The following is a 26903-nucleotide window of genomic DNA, read 5'->3' on the forward strand; positions in this document are numbered from 1 at the left end:
AAGCGACGCCAATGTTAACTCTTGGTTTGCTTTTATTTCTATCTCCTCCATTTCTTTGCCGCCGAACGTGGCTTCTTGCGCGCTGGGCAGCACCACTTCTTCATCCTCTCATGTCGGACTGAGGGCAGACTGGACGCTACAGTGACTCACTATCGCCTCTTGAGGTACAAAGTGGTATTACAAAGATGGGACGGGCCGGGCCGGGCTTGTCGGTCAGCATGCTAGCTTCAGTAGATGTCTCTGCAACACAGTGGACGTGTTTGACATAATGTCAAAACTGTTATTTCTTCACATTCTGTTGATAATTCCAGTTAATTTCTTGAATGTTTTTAAACTGAAAAGTTTTACATAGAGCACCTTTAAAGCGTGTAGAACAAATCAAATCAATTTTGCAGATTTTAAAGTTTATAATTTCACTACAGACGCTGCGTCCCTACGTGTCAAGAGGGATCACAAATGTGTATGAAAATGCTGAATCGGTCAAACAAATCTTAACCCAACCGAGTAAGTTCAGTAGAGCCACCCGCCTGTATCGTTTTATTCATACTAACACAAGTGTTTGACAAATATTGGCCAGTATATTTTTATCAGATTTCTTAAACCTTCAAAAAAACATATCTGTCTTGAGTTCAATAGATTTCAAGCCGTCTCCTCATTTTTACACGGAATCCAACCTTAGACAAATTCAACTCTCATCACAAAGCTGGGGAATGATTATCAGTCATTTCAGCTCACAATTGAAAGTCCAAATCATCACTTTTCCCTTAAAATACAGAACCGGTTGTTTGCAGCACCAGTCCTAAACTGCTGCATTCACTCGACAAATACAGTGAATTTAGCTGGACCGTGGGTTTTTACCACCACACCAAAGTGAGCGGTGTAAGCAAAAGCATTGAAAAGGGAATACCCACAAAATGATGTGTACTCCCGGTATGCTGAAACACTGTGACCCTGAGGTATGCTGGGAGCTCAGTTCGGCATCATGTGGATATTCCTCTCTCAACAATGCTTAATTTTGGGTGTGGTATGGTGCCCGGAGGGGGCGAATTATTGCTCTCTGTGTATTGCGGCAGTAAAGCCCACTGAGAGCAAGATTCGCTGTGTCCATATGCTATCCGTTTAACGCTGATCTCATTATTTACCCGCAACTGAGTTAAAGTTTATGGCCTGTACATGCTGCTTTCTGTCTCCAGCAACCTCCAAGTGTACAAATGGTTTCAGTCATTGTCAGCTGTGATGCAGTGGAGCCCCCCTAAAGGATCATTGCGACAATTTCAAGCGTATTTCTTTTTATTTTTTATTATTATTTCTCGTTGAATTACTATGCCGACAGTCTATACCCGTTTTACACGTGTCACTGCATCTCAGGCTCAGAATAAACTGTGACAAGAACGATTCATTTGAGTTCCAAGATCTTTAATCACCCTCTTCGCCACATAAAACAAAGCTGTTGAAACCGAGGGAAACAAACTCCGAACAAACAGTTCTGTGTCTCTTCTTGCCCCTGCGCAGCCCGTCGATTGACTGCATCCATCCAGGAGCAAAGCATATGGAAAAAGCCTGAAAATCCCTGAGGTTATACATTTTAACCACACGAGACTTAGCTGAGCAGGCCTCAACTGCGACCGGGACTTCTGAGGCCGCGCAGATTCTGTACAAGAGAAATGTAGAGAGTGTTCACACCCAGACCCGCGGGATGAAGACGAAATCTGAGGCTCTCGAACCCGCATGCGATTCATCCGCAGGAGGGTTTACGGGGGGGTGAGGGGAATGTTTTCTCAGAGTTAAGCACTCTTCGGCGTAGACGCTCAAGAGGAAAAAGTAAGGTACTCAAAGATCAGAAAGAGCGCGGCCCTCCCTCAAGTATGAAATTAGAGTCCTGAGAATGGATTTACTGGCCTTCTTGGTGAAATGGTCTCATTAGATGTTTTGTTTTTAAAGCCCTCGGGAAAAAAGTTAGTAAAAATTGACATTCATCAGCTTTTCATCAACGTTTCATTGTTTTGCTGTTTCCAAGGAAATTCCTTAAAAATAAAAGATTTGAAAGCGCAGTTGACGTATAGGGCGTTGGCTTTTCCGTCTAATTATTATCTGTTTTTACTGATCATGTAAATTTCCTTGTCATCAGGTGTAGCTGAAATAGACATTTTCACCTGAGAGGCCTTTAGGTACAAAGCTGTAATCGGTGTGAGCATTTTTAAGTAAATCGTAAATAGCAAAATAGCAATTACTGCTCCAGGCCATTTTCCATTTGAAGCAATAAGGGCAGTGGGGTGTCCTCCCTTACAGCTATGGAGGACACCCCACTGCCTCAAGTGCCCATAAAGGTTCCTATAGGAGAGGGTCACAAAGGTTGAGGCCGTCCCAGGAAACACAACAGCTCCTCTGACATAACGTCTGTTAAAAACAAGCTTCCTTCTGGAATGAGGAGTTTAAGATTTACACGATTTACAATGTATTACAAACAGAGGAAACATGCAGATGCACAAACATTTGAGTCAGATCAAAATCAAATCATCAATAATTTTAACGTGACACCATTACTTGTATTGTGTGTAAGGGGACTGGAGGAGCTGAAGGGATGAGGAGCAGTGTCCCCCTCGGAGGTCCCGGGCTTCTCTCCCTCTGCCCCCCTGTTGGCAATAATTGGGGAACACACAAAACGAAGGCATTGCTGCGGTAGAAGTCGCCGCAACTGCAAAGTGCGATCGACATACACACGTCGGGCATTTGTCCTATTTTTTCCGAGTGGGGCGGCGTGTTGCAGATTCAAAAAAAAAAAAAAAACCCGACAAAAAACTGTGGTGGACGACGTTCTCAGATCATCTCCCGAGAAGTGAAACCAGTGATACTGGTTCATCATAAGAAAAAACACTGCTACGGGTCCTGGGTTCAAACGTTCACTTAAAGTCAACGAAGGAAACATAATAAGCTGCAGCCTCGCGTCAAGCACCGCAAGCAAAAGTCCTCAGCATCCTGAGTCGACCCTGTCCAGCCTGTCCTCCTCCTCTTCCTCCTCCTCCTCCTCCTCCTCCCTCTTGGCTCGTCACCGCTTTCATTGACACATCGACGCGTGAGCAGCATCGTAACGTGGCAGCCGGCCGGGAGCGGGGATGGGGGGGGGGCTCCTCCGCGCTGCCTCACAATAAAGACGTTTAATATTTAATCTGCCGGCCATGTGTTTGGTGCGTGGAATCTTGAGTCTGCACAGTGCAGCCGGTGAACGCCGTGGAGAGGACCCCCACCCCCCCTCCGAAGCGGGCGGGAATGAAGTGCGGGCGCTCGCGTGAAGGTGCTCCGTTGCTTCCGCGCCGGCGCTCCGGGTGCCCCCCCCCTACAAGCTCCGGCGTAAACGGCTCCGGGCTTTGGAGGACGGGCCTGCCCACGCAGGCTTTCGCCGCTTCGGTGACGCCGCCTCGGTTTTTAGCGGGCGATATTCAAAACAAAGTGACGTGGATCGTAGTGTGCGCCAATGCCGACGGAGGGGGGCGTCTCCAACTATTTTGTTAGAAACACGAATCCGGAGTAAGGAGTCTTTTTCCTGGGTATGTAACAGCTGGGTTAAACTAAATAATATTTTCAGCGTCGCTGCCAGATTGAGTGAACGGTGTTTGCTTCGAGCGGGGAGGCGTTTCGCGGTCGGTCGCGCCTTTTGTGTCCTGAAATGAATTGAAAGGAGAGAGGGAGAGAGAGAGAGAGAGGGACAGAGAGAGAGAGAGAGAGAAGGAGAGAGAGAGAGAGCTGGGGGGGGGCGGCTGTTGTATGGTCGTACACGGCGTCGGAATAGCGAAAAAACAAAAACAAAAACAAAAACATAAGGTAGTAGATGGCAGACTCCGCAGGCCGGTAAACAGTCCCCCCCTCCCCCGGGGGGGGGGCTGCGCGGGGGTGATCTGAGGCACCCCGCTGTCTGGGAGTCGAAACACTTCGTCTGCGGCGTCGTGGTGCGAGCACGAAACGCTCGCTTGCAAACGGATCGTTAGGGGGAGGGAGTTGTTGTGGTGAGACAGGTTAGACATTTGTTTTTTTCCTTTTTTTTTTTATTGAAGTCGACAAAGAATACGATGTGTCGGAGGCGCGGAGTCGCCCCGCTCTGCGGGAGGAAAATGGGGCCGCCGTCGGCTGCGTTGTTCGGGAGCGCGGAGAATGGCGTGGCTCCGCCGCGCCGATGTTTCCACGCAGAGACGCCGTAGTTCCCCGTTTCGTTTGACTTTGGCATTGTTGGGTAAGGGCAAACCGGATCGCCACTTGCCGCCAAGGAAAATAAGCGGCGTTATAGCCGCCAAGGGTCCCCCCCCGGCCCCCTGCCCCCCCCCCCTCGCTTCGCCGTGTCCACCGGCGCAAAAGCGAAGCGTCACTTAGCAGATGATCTGTTTTTGCCCGGTGAGCCCTTTTGTTTGGAAAGTGCAGCCTGCAAAAAAAAAAAAAAAAATACCCACGTCGAGCGACGCCGAGTGCGGGGGGCGAGCGGGTCCTCCCAACCGTGTGGTTCGGTGTTGTGGGGATCTCCGCAGCCTGCAGCGCGTTGTCTTGCGTGCGTTTGGACGAAACTTGAAAAAAAAAATGTCTCGTAAAGCAGCCGAGGGATACTCTTATATTGCCCGTTTGGAGGCGGGTTTTTGTTGTTGTTGTTGTTGTTGCTTTTTTTTTGGAACAAACGCTGGGTTCGGTCTGGAGCGCATGTCTTTTGCAAAGATGAACGCGATAATGTAGGGAAAACCAGTCGGGACAGTAGAGGGGTGTGTGTGTGTGTGTGTGTGCTCTGCAGCCCACGGTCGCTGCTGAACCCTCTGCCGTTGCTGGAAGGAGGAATCCCGGGATGGTGCTGCAGCAGCTCCGCCTGTCGTGGGCGATGGTTTATTTTGGAAGTTCCACCTTTTGGGGATTTGTAAGGACGGTTCTGTGCGGTGATTGGCTGCCGTCTCCTCAAAGAGGAGGGGCACAAGTGCAAAGGCAGACTCCCTCCTACAAAGTCACGTGTTGCCCAACTCCAGGAAGTGGCTAGTTCCGTAGATGGAGCTCAGTGCATCCGATCGATCGATCGATAGATGCGTTACGAAATTTGTACGAACACGAAGTTATTCAGTTTACTATGATGTCTAAAACAGAGAAAATCAGGAAACCTTCCCACCAGAGAAGCTGCAACCAGCAAATGTTTTGCATTTTTGCTGAAAAAACGACTAAGACAATTAATCAGTTATGAAAATAATTAGACTATTTGTCTGGTGATCGACTAATCGACTAATTGATGCAGCTCTACTCTATGTTATGTTGTATTGGTATGGCAAGGCGGTTTGTTGCGTAGATACGCGTTGCAAATAACCATATAGTGAATCTATATATAAACACACGTATGTACAGGTATGTAGTATGCACAGGGCGGGATTGCCAGCTGGGTAAGGTGGAAAACAGCCCCGGGACCCCAAATGTCCCCCGATACTTTTCGGTAGACCGATTCCCTGAATTTATCTTTGGGAAATTGCACAACTAAAGCGCGGTGCATCATTACGCAATCTTGTGATCCTGTCTTGTAGAGGAACCCTGTGTCAAAATTTAGTTTTAATACCTTTTTATTATTTTAGTTTATATTAAGCTCATAAATAAAACAGTGTTTTTGTGCAATATATTGTGAAGTTACTATCTATAGTGTGCTGTTTACACTGTGCTTGATGGAAACTAGGAAGAGTCCCTATATATATAAAATACAAAAAAATCACAGTCGGGGTCATGGTTTTAAAAGTTCAAGTGGACAGTATTTGTTCAGTGTTCATTATTGAATGAGCAGAGATAAATAAGGGATATAATGAATGTCATAGAATGCTCATTTAAGCCATATTATTATTATTATTATTATTATTATTATTGGCTATTACTCTGGCGTGTGTTTGCGTGTACTGGGGGAAGAGGCATGTCACGCTGTGGTTGCCCCATAGGGAGTTCAAAAAGTGTCTTTTTCCACTCAAGTTTTAACGTGCATATTAAATGTGCACAGTTCACACACTATTGCTTACCATGTTTACAGTTGTATGCAAAGGTTTGGGCACCCCTGGGAAAACTTTTGCATACAAAATTATTTTTTGCATACACATGAAAAATTTTGTTGATTTTTTTTCTGAAGTGAAAGAGACATAAAAGCAAACAGACAATAATAACTAGACTTTTTTAGCAGATGTTAGTGCACTGTTACTTTTTATTTCATGAACTTTTCTAGACAGCTGAGAGACTTTCTATTCTCTAGGAATCTAGGAATTTTCACCCACTCTTCCTGCAGATGTCTGCAAGTTCTGAGATATTTTTAGGCTGTCTTTTGCATGCACAACATTTTTAAGATCTGCCCACAAAAAAAATGAGCCTGGCTTGGGATATGACCATACTGCTTTGAAAATATGATATTTACCAACTCATATAGCAACTGAATTACAAATAATATCTCAGTCAGTCCAAAAAATTGTTGAATAAATACACTGAAAGAAAACTTTAAGTGGGAGATTCTTTTCTTGTCCAGTATTTAAGAAAGTATGACCAATTTAAAATATGAGCATATTTCAAGCAATGTTTTTCCCCTCAACATACTATAATTACTGTGAGAATTTCCCTATGAGGTTTTACAGCAGTACAAAACATTATCTCTGTCACAGATTTTGAGATTTTCACTAGACGCCAGGCATAAGACAAAGGTGGAAAGCCATTTTACTCTGGTCCCAACTACACTGAGAAAGGAATACTGCGCGTACAGATGTTGAGAACACTTTCACAGAGCAAAAGCAAACATTCAGATTTGAGAAGCTGTTGCCCGTTTAAAGTTTTTTAAATTTCTCATATTAAAAATTTGTGAAATTATACATTATTAGGATTATAATTAAACTATTACTGTTGGCTGAATAATTTGACAGACTATTTCTTACACCGAAAACAATATCAGAGCCTCTCAAATAATAACTTCTGAAATTAAGATAACTTTATCATTGTGTTTTGATCTGGGTCCAGTTCTTCATACATGAAGAACTTCATACATGAAGAACTGGCCTATCCAGATTAGAATGCTGATGTTTTTCTCATGAGTCCGGAGTTTTTTTAGTTCTTCAGCGCTGGTTCAAACTTCATCTGGAGCTGTCGTCTTAAATCCTTAAGGCCAAACCTGCAAAAGTGCAGGCTTACTGACAGTTAGCTGGATCGTGACCAACATGTTTCACAGTAGTCTGCCTGCAGGGCTGTGGGGGTCGGTCAATCCCACATGTGAAGTCATTTTCACATACAAATGGCTCGCTGTCTTGAAGATTTAATGAAACAATCTTATGATTATGATTTTAGATGAGAATATACAGGTTATTGAGAAATCATTATAATGTAATCATCAAAATTCGATTACCTATACTTATACATGATAAAAATGCAAAACAAAATAGAAGTTTGTATGCTAAAAACAAAAATTTGTCTCTGTTTGAACTAGAAGTCAGAGAATAGGGCATTTAAAAAGGTATATGAAATTCTGTTGGCAGTAAGCTTTAGGATTTTTGGCTAATTCATTTTCTGTTAACCAACTAGTCAGTTGATCACTCGAGTCAGTTCATCTTTAGAGTACTGGTTGGGCTCGGGCTGCCTGGGGGAAACTGGGGAACTAAGTAAAGTGGCATGTGGCCTATAATAGGGGTCTGTAGGGGCCCCCTCGGAGATTAATCCGGCACCTCGCCCCGATTTTATATATATATATATAGATATGTATATACAGTATAATACAATGTGGACCGTATTCACTGCTGGCATTGTCGCGCCTCTAATCAAAATGGAAAAGCTAAAATCCACAACCCGCGTCTTCCTCCCCGCCCTTCTACGTATCCTCTGAACGAACTGACCAATAGCCTGCGTCGGGGGGCGGGCTTGTGCCCGAAAGCCACGCCTCCTCATACTAACTGCGCTCGGGGAGATTTTCACTTTGCAGCCCACAGCTTGAATTGTTTATTTTAAATCACACGCCACCGATAAGTTTGCTTTTCACCTATACGTCCGCTTCTGTACCTTCTCCAGCCCGAGGCCTTGCGGTTAACCCACAACTAACGGATTATCAAAGCATCATCCACGAACTTCAGCTCGCTGTTTTAGGAGAGGGGGTGAGTTCAGCCGAATTCATTCAGCAAGCTAACACAGCTAGCTGTCTACCTACCATTAGCAGATGTTTTAAGTAAACCGCACGGGAGATCGACGCCTCTTTGCTGGTCGCTCGCTCTTAGCGGGACCCAGCGCGAGCAGTCTAGTAAATCGATAGTTAATTCCTGCTAAAGATGCTTCAGCAACAGCGAGCTAGATCGGTAATGCACAGCGCGCATGTGCTTCCCTGCTAGCCGCGAAGTGTACTCGGTGTCGGGCTACCCATGTTGTTTACATTAGCTAGCAGCTAACTGGCAGCCCACAACCCCTGTCGACAAGTCAAGTTCCAGGTGGAGTTATTGAAATAAGCACTTAAAAAAATGCTTCCAGGCTGGGTTAGGCAACCAGGCGGCTGGCAAGTCAGCAACTTTTACCGCTTACCTGCTTGAAACGGAGTGTAATTTGCTACCCTCCTGCGCCACGCTCTAAATGGCGGGCGTGGAGGAAGCGTCGTGCTGTAACTCGAGGTCGGTGCTTGTGTCGCTAGGCCGTAAAGGGGATGGTCGGCTAACGGCTGTTAGCATGTAGTAGACATAGCTGTATTTGACTGAACGTTAACTGAAACATTACTATACCGAGCGAAGCTGATATGTCTATAAATACTGCGGCTTCACTTCCTTTTGGACGTTGCCGCGAAGAGCGAGGTAGCCTCCATATATTGTGCAGTGGTGCTTTGTGCCGTACGCTCCCATTCTTTATCATATATCGACCTAAAGTTGTTTTGAGTGTAGTTAAATACAGTCTTGCATTAGATAAAGGGGCAGGGGTGTAGAAGTGATGGTAATAGTGGATTAAGTACCCAAGACCGGAATATCTGGAGCTGTTTTTGAAAGACTGGAAATTCAAAATTTGCGACATTTTCCGTCATTAGGATTATAAGTAAATTATTACTGTTGGCTTGCTTACCCGAAAAACACTATTAAAGCTTGTCAAATGATAACCCCTTAAAGTATGATCATTCGTCATTATGTTTTGATCTGGGCCCTGTTCTTCGTACATCAATAACTGTCTCATCCAAAATTGGATTGTTGAGGATTTGAAACAAGGAGGAGTATTTGTTTTGGTTTTTTTTTTTTTTTTTTGATTCTTCAAAGCTCATCTAAAATTCATTTGGAGCTGCTGTCAACAAGTCCTTAAGCCCAAAGCGGCACAAGTGCAGGTTTACTCACAGTTAGCTGGATGTTGACCAAGAGTGTTAGGTTCAACCCCCTATGTGAACTAATTTTTGGATAGAAATGGTTTCCTTTCTTGGAGATATAATGGAAAAAATGTTGATCTGATGTTAGATGAGAACATGCAGGGTATTGATGGTGTAATTATTAATATTTAGTTAGTATCCGGAGAAGAAAATCCGTTTTTTGGAGGTGCAAACAGATATACAATCAAAAATACACAAAGCAAAACAACAGTCAATCTAGAAAAGGAACAAAGGTAGTGCCTCATTGTCGGAAGGTGCTGTGCCCTGTACGTTTCCCTAAACATACCCTTATATTTCAAATTTCCTCTCTCCCAGGGTTGTAACGTAACAAATTTTCTTGATTAACTTGATTCGTCATTTGGTCTATAAAATGTCACAGTGGTGGAAAATGCCCACCACAGTTTCCTAAAGCCCAAGATGATGTGTTCACGTCGCCGTGTCCAGTCCACAGCCCAGAACTCAAAGGTATTCAATTTATGTCACATGAGATTTATGTCACATAAGACAAAGAAAAGCAGCATATCGTCACAGTTTAAAAGCTGTAACCAGAGAATTTTTGGCGTTTGTAATTAAAAATTACTTAAACAATTAAATAATTTTCTGTCAAACAAGTACTGGATTAAACGATTGTTACCTTCAGCTCTGCCTTGCACATACACAAAGTTTTCTTGTTTTAATACTGTCACCCCACCACATCTGCAACAGTCCCATGGTGACATAGCCGCTCTGTTGTCACGTATGCAATAGGATGGAGCTTCAGGTTTGAGGCTGATGAGCACATCTCTCGTGTATACAGTTCTGGGCTTGACGTTTGTCGGAGAGGCCTAGGACATTGGCAAGTTTAAACAAAAGTGTAATCAGACACTTCAGTATGCAATGACACGCACAGAGTGGAACTCCTGTCGGTGAAACTTTGTCGTCGTTCCTGAAAAAGAAACACCCCAGAAGTATTACACAAACTACAACTGGTATGTGCTATCACATGGTAATTAATCACTACAGTCCCAAGTCATTGACCACTGTAAACCGCTCGGCTTCTTTGTGCTGCTAAAAGCATTGGATGTTTTGTTAGATCCATGGTCAGTGGCTACAGCATGCAGTAATTTTCTTCCTCAGCCAAACAACAGAAGTGGCTGGCGCTGTGTGTATCCATAAATTCACCATTGAACGTGAAAAAAAACTGCCATATGTTCCTTAACAATTTATTGAATGAATTCGAGGGTCTGATTTAATGGATTCTGATAACTTGACAGAGTTCTGCCAGTGTTAAATAGGGTCCATATGCTGCTCTTTCTTCCCAGGTCTCTCAGCTTTCACGAGTATGAGTTCATAATGAAGCGGCGACTGGAGGATCAGGAAACGGTTTTTGCGTCCCAGCAGCGGCGCCTCGCTGGCAACGCGGAGGCTTTCCAGCATCGTGTCCTGGCCCCTGCTCCAGCCCCAGCTGTGTATGAGGCGGTGTCTGACAACATGCAGCCCACAGCAGGCGTCCAGTATTCCGTCCCCCAGGGATACCAGGTATACTCTCTTTGTCCAGTGTAGATTTGTTTTAAGCTCGAGCTGTTTTTGAGTTAGAACTAGGTCAGATGTAGCAGTTTCAATTCACTTGTCACCCATAACTCAGGCTGTCATTTAAACCCCTGTCAGTCTTTGGTGCGTGTCAGCCACAGAGCTTTGTTTTTTTTTCTTTTGTAAGCTGTCAGCATGTCTCACTTTTTATAAAGATAAATTGCTCTACATTTCTTGTATGTGGGGATTTAAATAATTCTTCTTTATCATGACAAAATACCAGTCATCAGATATCATTCAGATACTGTTTAAAATATGAAAGGATTTTTGAAAGTTTCTCTGCTTTCCCCAGGTTCCCACAGTGGCCCCAAACAGTGGCGGGCATGGGCACACCCCGAGCCCAGCCGTCCATGGTGGTTCCCACCACCACAACCCAGCAGTCCAATCCCATGGGCCCCCAGTGATGTCAGGACACGGCCATACGGCTGCTCCACAAGCCTCAGCACAGGGCCAGCAGCAGTTTCAGAGGCTCAAGGTTAGTCTGCCACTTTTATTTTGACAGGCTCAGTTGCCACATCCCATGGAAAACCTGAAAATGTTAAGGATGTTTCAGGCCAAAGTTGGTGAAAATAAATAGACAGACATTACTAGAGGTTTTTGGGAAATTTTTGTATTCTTTTTTTAGCCCATGAAATGTTTAGTGCATTGTTTGGTTGCTGGTAGTTTGAACACATTTCCTGTTATGTTAAACGGTTGGGTCACTCTATTCACATCAGATTTTCCCATTTACCCTAGTTGACTTACTTACTAAGATACCTTCGTTGTATCCAGCCACTCATATGGTTCATCATGGTTTGCGGCGAAGCATTTAGCATATTGGAGTAGAGAACTTGCAATTAACAGTTTAAGACCTGGGTTAAATTCCAGTTAACGTACTGCTTTATTCCCAGTGTCTGCCAAGGTTTCAAAATGCAATGGTGGAGCAATTGGCCATTGTTGATTTGTCTTAGTCAAAAAAAAACAACTAGCTGCTATTTTTGATGTTTCTTACCGTAAGAATATTTGGTGTTTTAATATAAGAACGGGGCACTTCTTTCAAAAATGAATGGAAAAGAAAAACATTGAAACGGATGATGTTGACTCTGCCCTTTCCCTCTCTCTAAGGTGGAAGATGCTTTGTCTTACTTGGACCAAGTGAAGCTGCAGTTTGGCAACCAGCCTCAGGTCTACAACGACTTTTTGGATATAATGAAAGAGTTCAAGTCCCAAAGGTGAGGACACCGTTTTAATTTACAGAATCATTGGGTAGCACCCCCAAGGTTCCTGTTAAGGTATTTCACTACATGAGTAGTGAAATACTACTCTGTTCTGTTCATACTCTCAGTGTCACGGCACCTCTTATTTCCATGATGAAGTACTAATATAATTAGCTTGTCAATGGCTTACAGAAGCTGAGGCATAAACTAACATTTGATATTCTGTACATTAGGCTACAAATCCCACTCTTTTTTTGCGAGATACAGCAGCGTACTCTAAGCAGAACGATCTTTTTGAAAAAAGTGTTGTGTTGTTTTTTTGTTTTTCTGTTTTTGCGTCCATAAAAATAAATTTTTTTTAAAAAGCCTATTTTCACAGTTCCCATTTGCTGAGAACAACCAGTCGATTATCTCTGTCACAGCTGTTGTATAAAACTAGGCTTCTTCAGAATAATCTAAAGTTCAGAGGTTAGCAGCTGCTCTCGGTTTGTTAAAACTCTTAATGCCTCACAACGTTGAGGGCTTCTGAATTCATATCCCATCCCATCAGGGTGTGACAGCTAACTTGGATTTGAATTCATTCTGTCTGTTTTTCTGTTTCTAGCATCGACACTCCAGGGGTGATCAGCAGGGTGTCACAGCTTTTCAAAGGTCACCCCGACCTCATCATGGGCTTCAACACCTTCCTGCCACCGGGCTACAAAATCGAAGTCCAGACCAATGACCTGGTCAATGTGACAACACCCGGTCAGATTCACCACATCACCCCACATGGCATTTCGGTCCAAAACATCCCCATAACAGGAGCAGCTACCCAGCACCAAGCGCAGCTTCCATCTGCAACAACCACCACTGCTCAGCCCCTTGTAACACAGCCTACCCCTGCCAAGATGAGCAAGGTGAGTACCAAATGCAAAGTGGGAAATGAATGATGGACACCAGCCAAATTGTAAAAGCAAAAAATTAATTTTATTCCCCTGTCCACGGAGAGGTTGTGGAGCTGGTTTTCAAAAAAAAAAAAGGCTTTTTGCGGTACAGTATCTGATTAAATACCCCTAAAACCTTCCATGTTTTAGCCTCCTCAGCCCCAGGCCTTGACCCCGAGCAGCCAGAGCAATCCGTCCATCCCTGCATACACATCTCCCCGCTCCCCGCCCATGCAGCTCCACCCACCACTCAGCGGGACCCCCGCCGGTCCACCCATGCAGAATAACCAGCCTGTGGAGTTCAACCACGCCATCAACTACGTCAACAAGATCAAGAACCGCTTCCAGGGCCAGCCCGACATTTACAAAGCCTTCCTGGAGATCCTCCACACGTACCAGGTCAGCGGCTCAAACTGAAACCCCCCATAGTGATACTTTAAAGTATTTTTGTGGCCTAAAAATTTAATTTTTCCATAGCGCAATAATAAAATAAAATAAAATGTTGCTTTAAGATGCAGTTTCGGTTAAAACACAATCTGGAAGTGCCGTTTTAAAATTAGGGCGAGGGCACTGTAACCTCTCATATTGCTGACGTTACAGTAAATCTTGTGCTCGTCCACTACAGAAGGAGCAGCGTAATGCTAAGGAAGCCGGAGGGAACTACACACCGGCTCTGACGGAGCAGGAGGTGTACGCTCAGGTGGCCAGGCTCTTCAAGAACCAAGAGGACCTGCTCTCAGAATTTGGACAATTTCTACCTGACGCCAACAGTTCGGTGGTAAGCAGAGTCCTGATAATAAGTAGACCTTTCTCGTTGTTTCAGTGCAGATGTACTAGAAGTAACTTCAAATATGGAGTTAAAATTTCCTTACTCAAATCAGCTTCGAATAATAGTTCAGATATGTCCCAATTATTGCTATGTGCTCTTTTAAATGATCTTATTTAAATACTTTGTTGACATATTATATTAATAGGTAATTTTCTGTTCTTCTCCAGCAGTGGTAGCAGCTGTAGTCCTGTTGTATGTGTTCAGAGATCATATTCAAGTACCCCAAGTCTTACCAGTACTGTATATTCTTTACAGCTGTTAAATAAGACCACAGCTGAGAAGGCAGAGTCCGTACGGAACGACCACGGTGGTACCGCCAAGAAACTGCAGCTCAACAACAAACAGAGGCCCAATCAGAACGGCTGCCAGATCCGTCGACATCCAACCCCAGGGACCACACAACCCGTCAAGGTGACTACTCACATACTGCTGATGCTATAGTCAACTCCCGTTTCCTTTCTTTTTCCCTGTTTCACATCTGCCTTTGTTGAATTGTTTTGTAATTATTGTACCTATGTCCTCTCGTTACTATTTCGGTAATGCTACAGAAGAAGCCCAAGTTAATGAATTTGAAAGATTCCTCAGTGGCAGAAGCCAGCAAGCATGGAGTCGGCACAGAATCTCTGTTCTTTGAGAAGGTAAGTTGGTAATATGTTGCGGTTTTAGCTGAAATACATTTTTTGTTTAGTTGAAGATCCAACTAAGGAAATAAAAGGAGGAAATCACAAAGTCATGCAGGTAGCATTTGAAATCAATTCAAAGGCTGAATATTCCCCTCAACTTCAGACAGTCACTTTGCTTTTAATTTTGATTGTTTCACCACGTGTTCCTCTGAAGTGCAGTTCACTATATTTTTTATTCCCAAAAAATACTGAAATACTCAAGGATGTAAGAGTTGCTAGAGAGTTCGGCAGATTTTATGTACCTCCGGTTAGGACCTGACATTAACAGTTTGTAAAAAAAATTTCTCATCCCAGGTGCGCAAAGCCTTGCGAAGTGCAGAGGCCTACGACAACTTCCTGCGGTGTCTGGTCATCTTTAACCAGGAGGTGATCTCCAGGGCTGAACTGGTGCAGCTGGTGCTGCCCTTTTTAGGGTGAGTTGTCTCATTAAGCACATGAGATAAGAGCGTTTCCAGAGCATACAGTATGTACTGTATATCTTTCATGTTTTTTTTTTTTTTTTTTTTAACTTAATTCAGAAAATTCCCTGAGCTGTTCAACTGGTTTAAAAACTTCCTGGGATATCGGGAAATGTCCCACATCGAAACATACCCTAAGGAACGGGCCACCGAGGGTATCGCCATGGAGATCGATTATGCTTCCTGTAAGAGACTAGGCTCCAGTTACAGAGCCCTGCCCAAAAGCTACCAGCAGCCCAAATGCACTGGCAGAACTCCGCTTTGTAAAGAGGTGAGAGGGGACGGTTTAAGAAAAAATGGGGAACTGCATTATTGTGATTAGTGCTTCATCATTTCCCTGTTTTTGCTATAAATCTTATGACAAATGAACTCCACTAATCTTATTCCTGACGACTATAGAAAATAATTGAAAAACACAGGTTAATACATCATACATTGAAGTTTCGGTATTGCAAAGAGGAGTTTTTGTTGGAGGAAATGTGCACGAAAAAATGCAAGATAACGTCAAACAGACGAACTAGGAATTTAATACTTTTTTTTAAAGATTTTTACATCAATAAGCAGAGATGATATGAAAATACCCTTAAATTCTAAAAACATCTCATTCTCATTGGCATCGTTTGACTTCACCTCCATATTGTAAAGAAAGGGGACCTTAAAGTTGACAGTGTCTGTTTTTGCTGTGTCCAGGTCTTAAATGACACCTGGGTCTCCTTCCCCTCCTGGTCTGAGGACTCCACGTTTGTCAGCTCCAAGAAGACTCAGTATGAGGAGCATATCTACAGATGCGAGGATGAACGCTTCGAGGTGAGCAGGGATATTAAACCTTTACAGCTCGTCTGTTGATGTCACCACAGGGGTGATATCCCATGATAAATAAACATTTTATTTTTTTTTTCCAATTTCATTTCCCTTTTCTTGTATTTATTTCTGTCTCATCTTGGCAATAAAAACATCCCTAAACAAAGACTTTTGATTTCCTAGAGAGAAAAATAGTTCAGTGGTAAACTGTAGAAGACATGAATATTTGAAATTCAAAAAACATTATGAGCTTTCTGATATAAAGTTTTCCTCCCGACAGTTGGATGTAGTACTGGAAACCAACTTGGCCACCATCAGAGTCCTGGAGACAGTTCAGCGGAAGTTGTCCCGCATGTCTGCCGAGGAGCAGGCTAAGTTCCGCCTGGACAACACTCTGGGCGGCTCCTCGGAGGTCGTGCACCGCAAGGCCATCCAGAGGATATATGGGGACAAAGCACCCGACATCATCGACGGCCTGAAGAAAAACCCTGCAGTTTCTGTCCCCATCGTGTTAAAGAGGTGTGTGTCAAACCAAGGCCTGATCGATGTTACCTAAACTGATTTATGTTTGTGGAAAAAACTGCAAATCAACATAAAGCTGTTTTTTGTTCTGTTGAGAGACGGCTCTGGTACTTAAAGATGTGGGACTCACAGACTCTCTGTTTACATAGTGCAGTACATGTGTGTACACCAGCTTCTGTTGGGCCCAGACTGAGGTTATGAACCGCAATTTATAAACCCACTAATCCACACAGGAGAGGAAAAGGCAATATTATGTTTTAGTGGTGGATTTAAAAATGGCTCCTGAGAATTAATATGTGCTTTTATAGACTACACGCTCCATTGCTGCAAAAAGATTTAAGAGAAGTCATTCCTCTGGTAGTACGTAGTTCGTACTGCTGCCTGAAACGCATAATAGTGCAGCAGATGTTTGCATACTGTGATGATGCGAAGTCATTCAGAGACTTGAGTGTGTACATTTCTTGACTTTCACTTCTGTCCTAACCAGATTAAAGACAAAGGAGGAAGAGTGGCGGGAAGCCCAACGAGGCTTCAACAAGATCTGGAGGGAGCAGAACGAGAAGTATTACCTCAAGTCTCTCGACCATCAAGGCATCAACTTCAAACAGAACGACACCAAAGTGCTTCGATCCAAGTCCTTGCTGAATGAAATCGAAAGCATCTATGATGAGGTAAAAGACAAAAGAAGGACGGTACCAGCAGAAACACAAAATATGGACTAAAACCTAAATTTGCCAAGTTGTATCAGTAGCGTTTGGCCAGTGTTATCATGTCAGGTTTTTATATAACGTGAACGGCTTTAGGAAACTAAATAGAAATAAACAGAAATCACACGAGACCTTCACATCAGTTTCAAACTCAAAACAAAATCATACATTCTTTGCGTCCAAAATGCCACATTGAATAATTTTTGCTCCGCAGCGCCAGGAGCAGGCCTCTGAGGAAAATGCCACCCCACCCACAGGCCCCCACCTGACACTGGCCTACGAGGACAGTCAAATCCTGGAGGACGCAGCAGCACTCATCATCCACCATGTCAAGCGGCAGACAGGCATTCAGAAGGAGGACAAATACAAGATCAAACAGATCATCTACCACTTCATCCCCGACATGCTGTTCTCTCAGCGGGGCGAGCTCTCTGACGTAGAGGAGGAAGAGGAAGAAGAGGAGATGGATCTGGAGGAAGGAGCTTCGAAAAAGCACAACGGCGTCCCCAGCAGCGGGAGCCCCTCCAAGTCCAAGCTGCTGTTCAGCAACACGGCGGCGCAGAAGCTGCGTGGTTGCGATGATGCCTACAACCTCTTCTATGTCAACAACAACTGGTACATCTTTCTGCGACTGCACCAAACGTTGTGCTCGCGTCTGCTGAGGCTGTACGGGCAGGCGGAGCGGCAGATCGAAGAGGAGGTCCGAGAACGAGACTGGGAGAGGGAAGTCCTGGGACTCAAGAAGGAGAAGAACGACAATCCAGCCATCCAGCTGAGACTGAAGGAGCCCAGTGAGTAACTACAGACAGACCCTAATGCATTTTTACTAATTTTCTACGTTGTGGGCTTGTTGCAATCAATGGACAGAACAAGAGACGGAAATCAATGGTTTTATTGAAACTGATGATTAAACGAATAAATCACACAAATAAACAAAAATTGATAAATAAATGAAAACTGTACTTAACTGTGCTGGATTTTGAAACAGAGAAATCACCTAGACTTGGAAAATAAAACTGCTGCCAAAGTTGGTCTGTTTGAAATGTCGCCGCTCTTTCTGTCGCATGTTGATCCACTTAGTCATCTGACTTTTGTTAATATATCTTCTGTCTAGTGGACATTGAGGTGGAAGATTACTACTCAGCCTTCTTGGAGATGGTTAGGAATCTGCTGGACGGAAATATGGAGGCTTCTCAATACGAGGACTCACTGAGGGAAATGTTCACCATCCACGCTTACATTGCCTTTACAATGGACAAGCTCATCCAAAGCATCGTCCGCCAGGTAAGAATTTCTGTTTTCTCTCAGCTACAAATTCCTGAGAGTTGTTGTGCTCCTTGTTTTCCAGTCAAACACCCAATGTTTCCCTCCATCCAGCTCCAAAACATTGTGAGCGACGAGATCTGCGTCCAAGTAACAGACCTCTACCTGGCAGAGAGCGCCAACGGGGCCAGCGGAGGAACCATGTCCACCCAGTCTTCGAGGAGCTCCGCAGAGGCCATCTACCAGCGGAAGGCCGAGCAGCTCATGTCTGACGAGAACTGCTTCAAGGTAAATACACAAGGTTGCTGCTGTCACTGGAAAACTGGGGAGATGGTGCCATATGATTATGGAAGATGAAACATCGTGCAGACTTTTTAAAAATATGGGGATTAGTTCATTTAAGCAAACACTTTGTAATTTTCTGCTGCGGGCGTCTCTCAATCAAATCAATAATAAAAGACAGAGTTTGGTGACATTTGTGAAGTAACATGGGATCATGGGAGTTGTTGTCTTCACCATCATTGCAGTCAGCTTCTCCCGGTTCAGATTCCTTCAATGTTGATCATTGGGGAGGTTTTTTACCAGGAGCCGAATTATCCGCAGAGGCCTCCTCTCCAAAACAAACGAATTAAATGATTAAAACCGGTAAAAACACTGAATAAACCAGTTTCACGTTAAAAATTTTCCCGGAGGTGCTGCGAGCCGAGCTGCAGCTAACATTTGCTCAGCCTGTTTCTCCGATAACCGATTAGCTGGACATTTGGAAATTCTTATTCGGGAACTGAATTAGCCGCAGAGGTCTCATCCTTCTCAAAAACAAATGGACCAGGTGATTGAAACCAGTAACAACAACGATCAAAGCAGCTTCACGTTTAAAAATCAATGTTTGTCTGCGCTGACACAGGAGATCTCTGAGGGGCTGGGAGCCGAACTGTCACCAGCTGATTCTCTTATAACTTAAGATCCATACGTCCGATGACTAAAATCCTTCAACCGGCTTAAACATATAGTTAAAAACAATTAGGATCTAAAAAGTATATCGTAAACATGTGGCTTAAAACTGGATAAAAAGTCCATTTTGAGCACTTGTCAATATGACGCCATTGACAGGCGACCAAATGAAACGGACCGTTACCTTGATTAAAAGGACAGATTTCTCAAGGTTTGAAAATCACTGGAAATGTGGGATAATGTAGCTACACAACTCAACAAAATATATAACGCAGGTCCTTTAAGGAGAAGTACTTAAAACGATCAGTTTTCCACATGGCTGCAGAGAACAGAGTCCCACCCACAATAACCTAAACCCTGGTGATTTCTCAAAACTTAAATTCTGTTCTCAGGATTTTTCACCGCCAATAAATCTGCACACTTCTCCACTTTTGTCACAAATCAAAAGCTGTGAGTGAAATACAGGCAGTGCCGTGCAGGGGGTCTGTTAAGAGAGAGCTTTACTCACCAGTGGCAGACATTTTTCTTTGTCCCCTGGCTAAAGGGGGAAAAAAGCAGCTTAAGGCCACCTGCTACCCCCAAGCAAATTTCCAGTTTATCCAGGTTTTTCAAGAAAGAAATCACAGATTCAGTTTTGAAAAAGATTACTCACACCTAGATCCCCATGGAGTGACAGTTGTATTAAAATTTAACTCCAGGCTAGTGTTTTCACCGTATCTGGATAGAAAAAAAAGAAGCCAGGGATGATCCACAAAATGCAGCTTTCAACATCTGAAATTAAGCAATGAATATCTCTTTACTTCTTTTATTATTATTTCCTCTTAGTTGTTTGTTTTTGTTTTATTTTTACCTTTACATTTATTAAGTTAAAAAATAAAGCAGCATGAGCATAAGAACTAGAATTAAAAGGGAAAAACTGTTAGAGACTGCATGATTTACAACAAGGATCCTGGATTCCAGTCTGAAATACTGCAGCTGCCTGGTTGGCACCCCAGCCCCTCAAGCCCTCAGGACATCCTGACATCATGTTTGCCTTTCACGCTCTGAATTAATTTCAGTCTCACAGCTGCTATGTTTTCTGTCGATTTCTCAGGTGATGTTTTTGAGAAACAGAGCGCAGGTGCAACTCACAGTGGAGCTGCTCGACACGGAGGAGGAGAACTCGGACGAGCCCATGGAGGCTGAGGTAAGAAAGCCATAATCCCCCTCGAAGGCTCTCGATTGTGAGGTTTGGCCCCAGAGCAAAGGGGCTGGGTAAAGTCTGTAAAGTAAATTATTTATCCACAAGCCAAACAATAATTTAAAAATACACTTGGCCATTTTAATTATTTTACAAGTCAGTAAAGATTTTTTTTTTTTAACCAAATAAGGCCTTTGTGATGGCCAGTAACCTGCCAAAATGGCAAATTCCAATATATTTTGGCTTTTGGCTGGGAATAAAGTCCCACACTGATGTTGGATGGCAGGGAATGATGATTTTGAGTATTATCTTCATATATAATATACAGCAAATAAATGCAAATAAAAGTTGTCATGGTTGTTACATTTTGTCTAGTAAGAGGGTCCACTTCTCAAGGATATGTTGCCAGCCTTTCGGTAATACTGGTGCTAGTAGTCATTTTTATATACTTTATCTGCATCTTAAACCTTTTTTGTTCTTGTTTTGAATGTGCAGCGTTGGTCGGATTATGTTGGACGCTACTTAAACCCAGATTCGACCACACCTGAGTTGAGGGAGCACCTTGCTCAGAAGCCAGTTTTTCTTCCCAGGTAAGTTGTCACATCAGGTCATTTGACATCAGATTTGCAGCAATTCCGTTTTTTGAACTAGGAATGTAGTTTTATTTCCCTAGGTGGAGGGGAAAAAAATAAAGGTAATGTTCAGTCAGATGCAGAAGTCGAACACGAGTCCTTTTGATTAAATGAACTCTAATCGATTCGTTCTGACACCTTACTGCTGGATCTCATTAGTCACTCTAATTACGTCTGTCTCTGCGCTCGTAACCAGGAATCTGAGACGGATCAGGAAGTACCAGAAGGGCCGAGAGCAGCTGGACAAGGAGGCCTGCGAGGGCGGCAAGAAATCCCTGGAAAAAGAGAAAATGGAGTGCATGTTCAAGCTCAACTCTTACAAGATGGTCTACGTCTTCAAGTCTGAGGATTACATGTACCGACGCACTGCCCTGCTGCGAGCTCACCAGGTAATTCATGGCACCCTGTGCCTTCATAAGTTCTACTCAGTAACTATGCTCAATGTGTTTCCCCCTTACTTACTCATTGATTTAAAGGTGTGAACCTGAGGGTGCTGCCTCTATTTGGTCTCTGAGATTTGGTCTGCATTAAGATCTATTTACCTTTTTAATTTAAATTCACAGTCCAGAATAGATTTTGGTAGTAAAATGTTTAGGTTTCCCAAAGATCCTTGACACGATTTAAATGGGCATTCAAAATGAACTTTTCAAACATCAAACCACGCAGCTCTACCTGACCACAAACACTGTAAGCACATGCAGTGATCATTTTACATCTGAATCAGACATAAAACCCAGTCACATCCGCCACTATAGAAACTCAAATGTTGAATCGAGTGACGGAGAACAACGGTTAAAAGTTCAGGGCTTTTCCATTGGCTTTGAATTTACTTTTTTCAAAGCAAGCAAAGCATCGCTTCAAACGACCAAAATTATTTCTTTCGGCTCGGACTTGTAAACTGTAGTTTTGTAAGAGTTCAAAACACACACAGCAGTAAGTGATCATTCTATTAGCGATAATAACAACACTGTGACGTTACAGTGCGTGTTCCGACTCTCTTCAGCGCTTTAGTGCAGTAAGTTCAGTCTGTTTCTGATTTAAACAGATTAGTTAAGTTCGGAATTAGGGCTCTTAGGCCAACGGTGCCGCAATATTTGTTCTCTTCATTGTCCATTGTGTGTTTTTAATAACATTTCACCACATTAAAACATGAGGTGACATTTATATTAACTTAATTTTGTGACATTGTCAAACACATAAAAATGGTACAAATGAGCAATAAATACCAAAATCAACATATTAAAACCCTTAATATTCAGTTATGCTGCAGCTAATGACTTGACAACTCACGGAAAGCAACTCGCTTCCTGGCTCTTCCATTTTTTTATTTTTTATTTTTTTTGTTCAGTCAGAAATAGCGACTGACAGAGCAAGTGATGAAAAGATTAGTAGTCAGTGTAATCAGAGCTCAGATTCATCTCAGCCCTCAGCACAGACTGAGGCAGCCGAACCAAAGCCAGCCCAAACAACTGAAAGCAGGCTGCACAGTTAAAGCTGCTTGTCTGACTGATTTACGGACAAATGTTGGCTGCTCCTGGGCGACGGAAAGCAGCTACAGTGTTTTTAAAAAATATTTGGGAAACAAATCTAGACATTATATCAAGGCTGAGTTGACAGCTGAATTTGCTTTCGGTCACCAGTGAGGCGAGCTCTAATGCGAAAAGCAACTGATTCAGTCAGCGATACTAACGATGAACTGTTCTCAGTTCAGCTCGAAGATTTGATTTTATTTACATCTGCAGTGACTTGAGAGTCAAGTCTGTAACCATGGCAGCGTTAATGTAATCTCTACCCGCCAAGCTTTATAACAAAATGTATGCTTTTCCTCAGTCACACGAGAGGGTGAGCACACGGCTGCACAAACGCTTCCAGGCCTGGGTGGAGGCGTGGGTCAAGGAGCACGTCACCCGTGACATGAGCGCCGAGACCAATAAGTGGCTGATGGGCGAAGGGCGCGACGGCTTATTACCTTGCACCACCACCCGCCAGCCCGAGGTCCTACACTTCATGAACATCAACAAGTACCGCGTCAAATACGGCACGCCGGGCAAGGCGCCGTAGCCGAGGAGAAACGGGAGAGAGACTGATTTCTGGGGGTGTTTTTGGTCTGAAGTCAAACAGGTCAGGAGTAGAGGTAGGGACGAGGGCTCATCAATGTGTTTTTAAGGCAGACATGGGAGCACAATTAAGCTAGCTACCGTGTATGTTGCACCCGGGGCGGCAGGATTACTGATTTTACCAGCGTTTTTAGCTGGGCCCATTTTTTCACAGGGCCTTTGGTGCCAAAACTTAGGAATCGTCATGTTCCAGTCGCAGACCTGAGCTCTTACCAGCACTCAGAGCCACATCTCAAACAAAGTTCCCTGAGCTTTTTGTCAGGGCTTAGTAACAGTGAGCCTGAGAGAGACAGAGTGTGGTGCTTTTTGTACTTTATCACAACTGAGCTTCGATTTAGCTTTCGACTGACCATTTTTGTCTCAAGCCATCAGAGTAAAGGCTCCGTCAAAATCAGTCATACAGGGATTTCTTTATGATAGTGTGTATTCTACAGTATCAATGGAAAACAATATGGTGGACAAGTGCACTTATTAAGAAGAGGAAAATGTCATTTCAAATAGTTTTGTTTCCCAGATTGAAGGTTTGGAGGGAGCTCAATAAAGTCTGAGAGATCTGGTTCAGACATTCCTGCGTTGAGGCCAAATCACAATTATTTACCTATGACTAGACGGAAAGAGGGTTACATTTCCTTTTCCAAAACACATGGCAGCATTATTAAAAACTGTGCCTGAGCTCCAAACGGTATTGTTGGGTTAACATCAAAAAGCACTGTTGCATCTAATGTAAGAAAGAGAAAGAAAATAGCCTCACAACACTGTTTGGTCTCAGACTGTAAAATTGTATAGCTTGTGAATGTCAGATACTGACATGTATTCCAGTGTATGTGTTGTGTATATATATTATATATAGTTCTATTAACACAAATGATCCTCGCCGCCCTGGAGGTCAACCTTTTTTAAAATGCCCTCCGCCAATACACCAGCTTGTGTACACACACACACACACACACACACAGACACACACACACACACACACACACACACACACACGTCTCATTCTGGGAGGACTGTCCACATGCCGCTCACATTGTAAATACACTGTATATAGTCTCAGACTTTTTATGACAATATGTGTTGTTGTGCTAGTAATACTTTCCAAGGTTACTGTGGACTTTAGTGATAAATGGCTAAAGTTAGTATGTATATGAAAAAGACAAATGCAAGACCATTTATTACAGTTTTTACCAAAGGGAGTTGATTATAAAAAATAGCTGTTTTCCCCCCTTTGTGTGTTCCTTTATGTCTTTTTCTTTTTAATTTCTGTAGTAAAAACATGTGGAAAAGTAGAAATGTATCCAGGTCTTTCAGTTTTTATATAAATGAAAATTAACATTTTTTTTCTTCTGAATGTGACATTTGGTTGGTTTAAAAAAAAAAAAAAAAAAAAAAAAAAAAATCATTGCCCCCCTTTTGACAACCGACACCGTCCGTGGTGATGGTGGGACTCTTTTCAAAGTTCAGCCTTCAGTTCGATGGACTCCACAACCGTCTCACCTTGTAATGCACGCTTCCCTCCCTGGATAGATTTCTGCTGCAAACATCACCCCACACCGTATTTTTGATAATGGAAGAAGTCACACGAGCATGTCTTTAGTCCCTTTATTTAGACATTATTTAAAGTAATAATAAAAACGACATTTGTAGCCCACGGAGCCCTTTGTGGAGTTTATGAGTAATTTTTTTTTTCACACTTTCATCTGTTACCTTCCATTATTTACGTTACATCGACCTGGCAGGAAGGCTGAAGGAGAATCGTTTCTGTTTACCTCATGTCAAATACTCACTCCCCTTTTATTCCACACCATAAATATGCACAAATTAGACTTGATTTTCTTGTCAGATACAGTTTTAAATCCTACTTCCTGTGACTTTAGACTACAAGAAGCAAACAGGCCTGATTCACATCCAAACAACTGGATTGATTATAATCTGTCCGTGCAGTCTGAGAAGTAGTTTCACACAGAACGATTCCCACAGGAAAAAGAAACCACCAGTAACCATATACCAACACCAGCTCCAAAGTCCGTTTCTCCATATACACAGTATGCTGACTGTATAATGTACTAACTGTGGAACATCCTTGGAATACTTGCGCTTTTTATGAAATGCTTAAAGCCGCAATCTTGCGTTCCTTTCTAGGTTTTCTGCAGTTCTTGAAAAGTCTTAAAAAGCACTAAAATCAGTCAGTAAATCAGTTAAAATCACTTCAATTAAAGTCTTCAATTTAATTTACGAAGGTCCTGAAAATTTGCATATCTACACACTTTAAAACTAAAAGTAGCATTGCAGCAACAGTGGACTGTGTGCGCAGGAGGATGTTCATTCCTTTTTTGTGGAGTTTCAGCACCATCAGCCCTGTAGCAAACGCCGTGGCTATCACTAACTACAGTAGCCAGAGAGGAAGCACATTAACTCATAATGGACACGTTCATCCATCCATTTTTGCTGCTTGTTTGGCAGAATTGAATTTATTATATAATTAGGAATTATTGTTATATTACTGCTGGTTCGCAGTAAATAATAGAAAACAAATAATTCTAGGCGATCGCATTGCTACTGGTTTTCTGTCATGCCTTCATACTTTGATCATGAAACGGGTATTAAAATTGCTGTCTGTGATATTTAAAAGATCTTCAAAGAAGTCTTAAATTTAATTCTGTGAACCCTGCAGGAAGCCTGGTCTCATTTCCAAAATCTATTCATTTAGAGGCGGAGTGGATAAAAAAAACAAAACGTGCATTAGCAAGTGTTGCTGGGTACAGATGTGGTCTTTTCCTTTTCAAATCCTGCAGAGGGAGCCCTCACACCGTCCGCCAACACAAAGAGCTCCTTGCATCTTGCACAGGCAGGATTGTTTTTTTACATAGATGATCAATTTGCTCCCTTGAAGATGAATGGAGACACAAAAGGACTCGAGTTCGTCGCAGCTTTATGGTCTTTACAGATTATGAACTACCCGATTAAGTGTATGTGTAATCCTTCCCTTGTCATCATGGCTGAAGATTGTCTGGTGTCTTCCCTCTGACATTGTTGGACCAGAGTCCGTTTTCATGGCCTTCACCTATAAAAGATGTCCAGAAGCAGTAGACTCCAGAAAGTAGTTGTTCATTTGCATTAGGACTGATACTCATTTCTGTTTTCATTAATGAGTTTACATTGGTTAATTTTTCAATTGTTCAGTGCGTGAAAAGGTGATCTTCAAATAGCTTATGGTGTATGACCAACAGTCCAAAACCCACTAGTATCCAGTTTACAATAAAGTTAAAGAAAGAAAAGTAGCAAATCCTCACATTTAAAAAGCACAAATCAGCAATTGTTTTGGCATTTTTGCTTGATAATCAACAAATCATTTAATTGACTTTAGTAATATTATAGCAAAAATTGATGTTTTGATTTTCTGGTTAGATTTCGATATCCTGCTAACAGGCCAAAATTAGTTTTGGAGCAGTTTTTACAAGTTCTGTCATCAGGTCTACACATTGGATGGCTGATCAATTAACTCCCGTATATCTACTGTAAAAGACTTGAAAATGACTGTAGAATATTCCCTCAGTGGTTTCTCATTTACATTTTTTTTTTTTTTTTTTCTCCACGACCCAATAATGCAAAATGGCAAACACTGATGCATATTTTCACTAGTGCAGAAACTGGTAAAAGCGAACTCTGGGTAACACTGTGTGATGCAAATTTGGAGCTGAACTGTTCTAAACCAATGTGGTTATTATT

The 26903-nt window shown here is 42.8% G+C and overlaps 1 protein-coding gene across 4 annotated transcripts; it reads left to right on the forward strand.

Annotated features, from left to right (window-relative positions):
• Positions 1–3524: 3524 nt before the first annotated feature.
• Positions 3525–25512, forward strand: sin3aa (SIN3 transcription regulator family member Aa). Of its 4 annotated transcripts, none has more exons than XM_040133139.1 (21): positions 3525–3545; positions 10645–10861; positions 11205–11387; positions 12017–12123; positions 12713–13007; positions 13185–13433; positions 13660–13812; positions 14119–14274; positions 14412–14501; positions 14841–14959; positions 15065–15275; positions 15695–15811; positions 16086–16324; positions 16815–16998; positions 17249–17825; positions 18149–18318; positions 18412–18585; positions 20342–20434; positions 20924–21018; positions 21257–21449; positions 22891–25496. In XM_040133139.1, exons 2-21 carry the CDS (start codon positions 10676–10678, stop codon positions 23119–23121), a joined length of 3822 nt encoding a protein of 1273 aa, XP_039989073.1. In that variant the 5' UTR covers positions 3525–3545; positions 10645–10675; the 3' UTR covers positions 23122–25496. The 4 variants fall into 4 exon arrangements, with proteins under 4 accessions (XP_039989073.1, XP_039989074.1, XP_039989070.1 ...); XM_040133140.1 differs by lacking the exon at positions 3525–3545 and adding an exon at positions 7867–8108 and having other exon boundaries at positions 14415–14501; positions 22891–25512; XM_040133136.1 differs by lacking the exon at positions 3525–3545 and adding an exon at positions 7868–8108.
• Positions 25513–26903: the final 1391 nt, after the last annotated feature.

This window comes from Xiphias gladius, chromosome 8 (assembly GCF_016859285.1).
Source record: "Xiphias gladius isolate SHS-SW01 ecotype Sanya breed wild chromosome 8, ASM1685928v1, whole genome shotgun sequence".
Lineage (NCBI taxonomy): Eukaryota > Metazoa > Chordata > Actinopteri > Istiophoriformes > Xiphiidae > Xiphias > Xiphias gladius.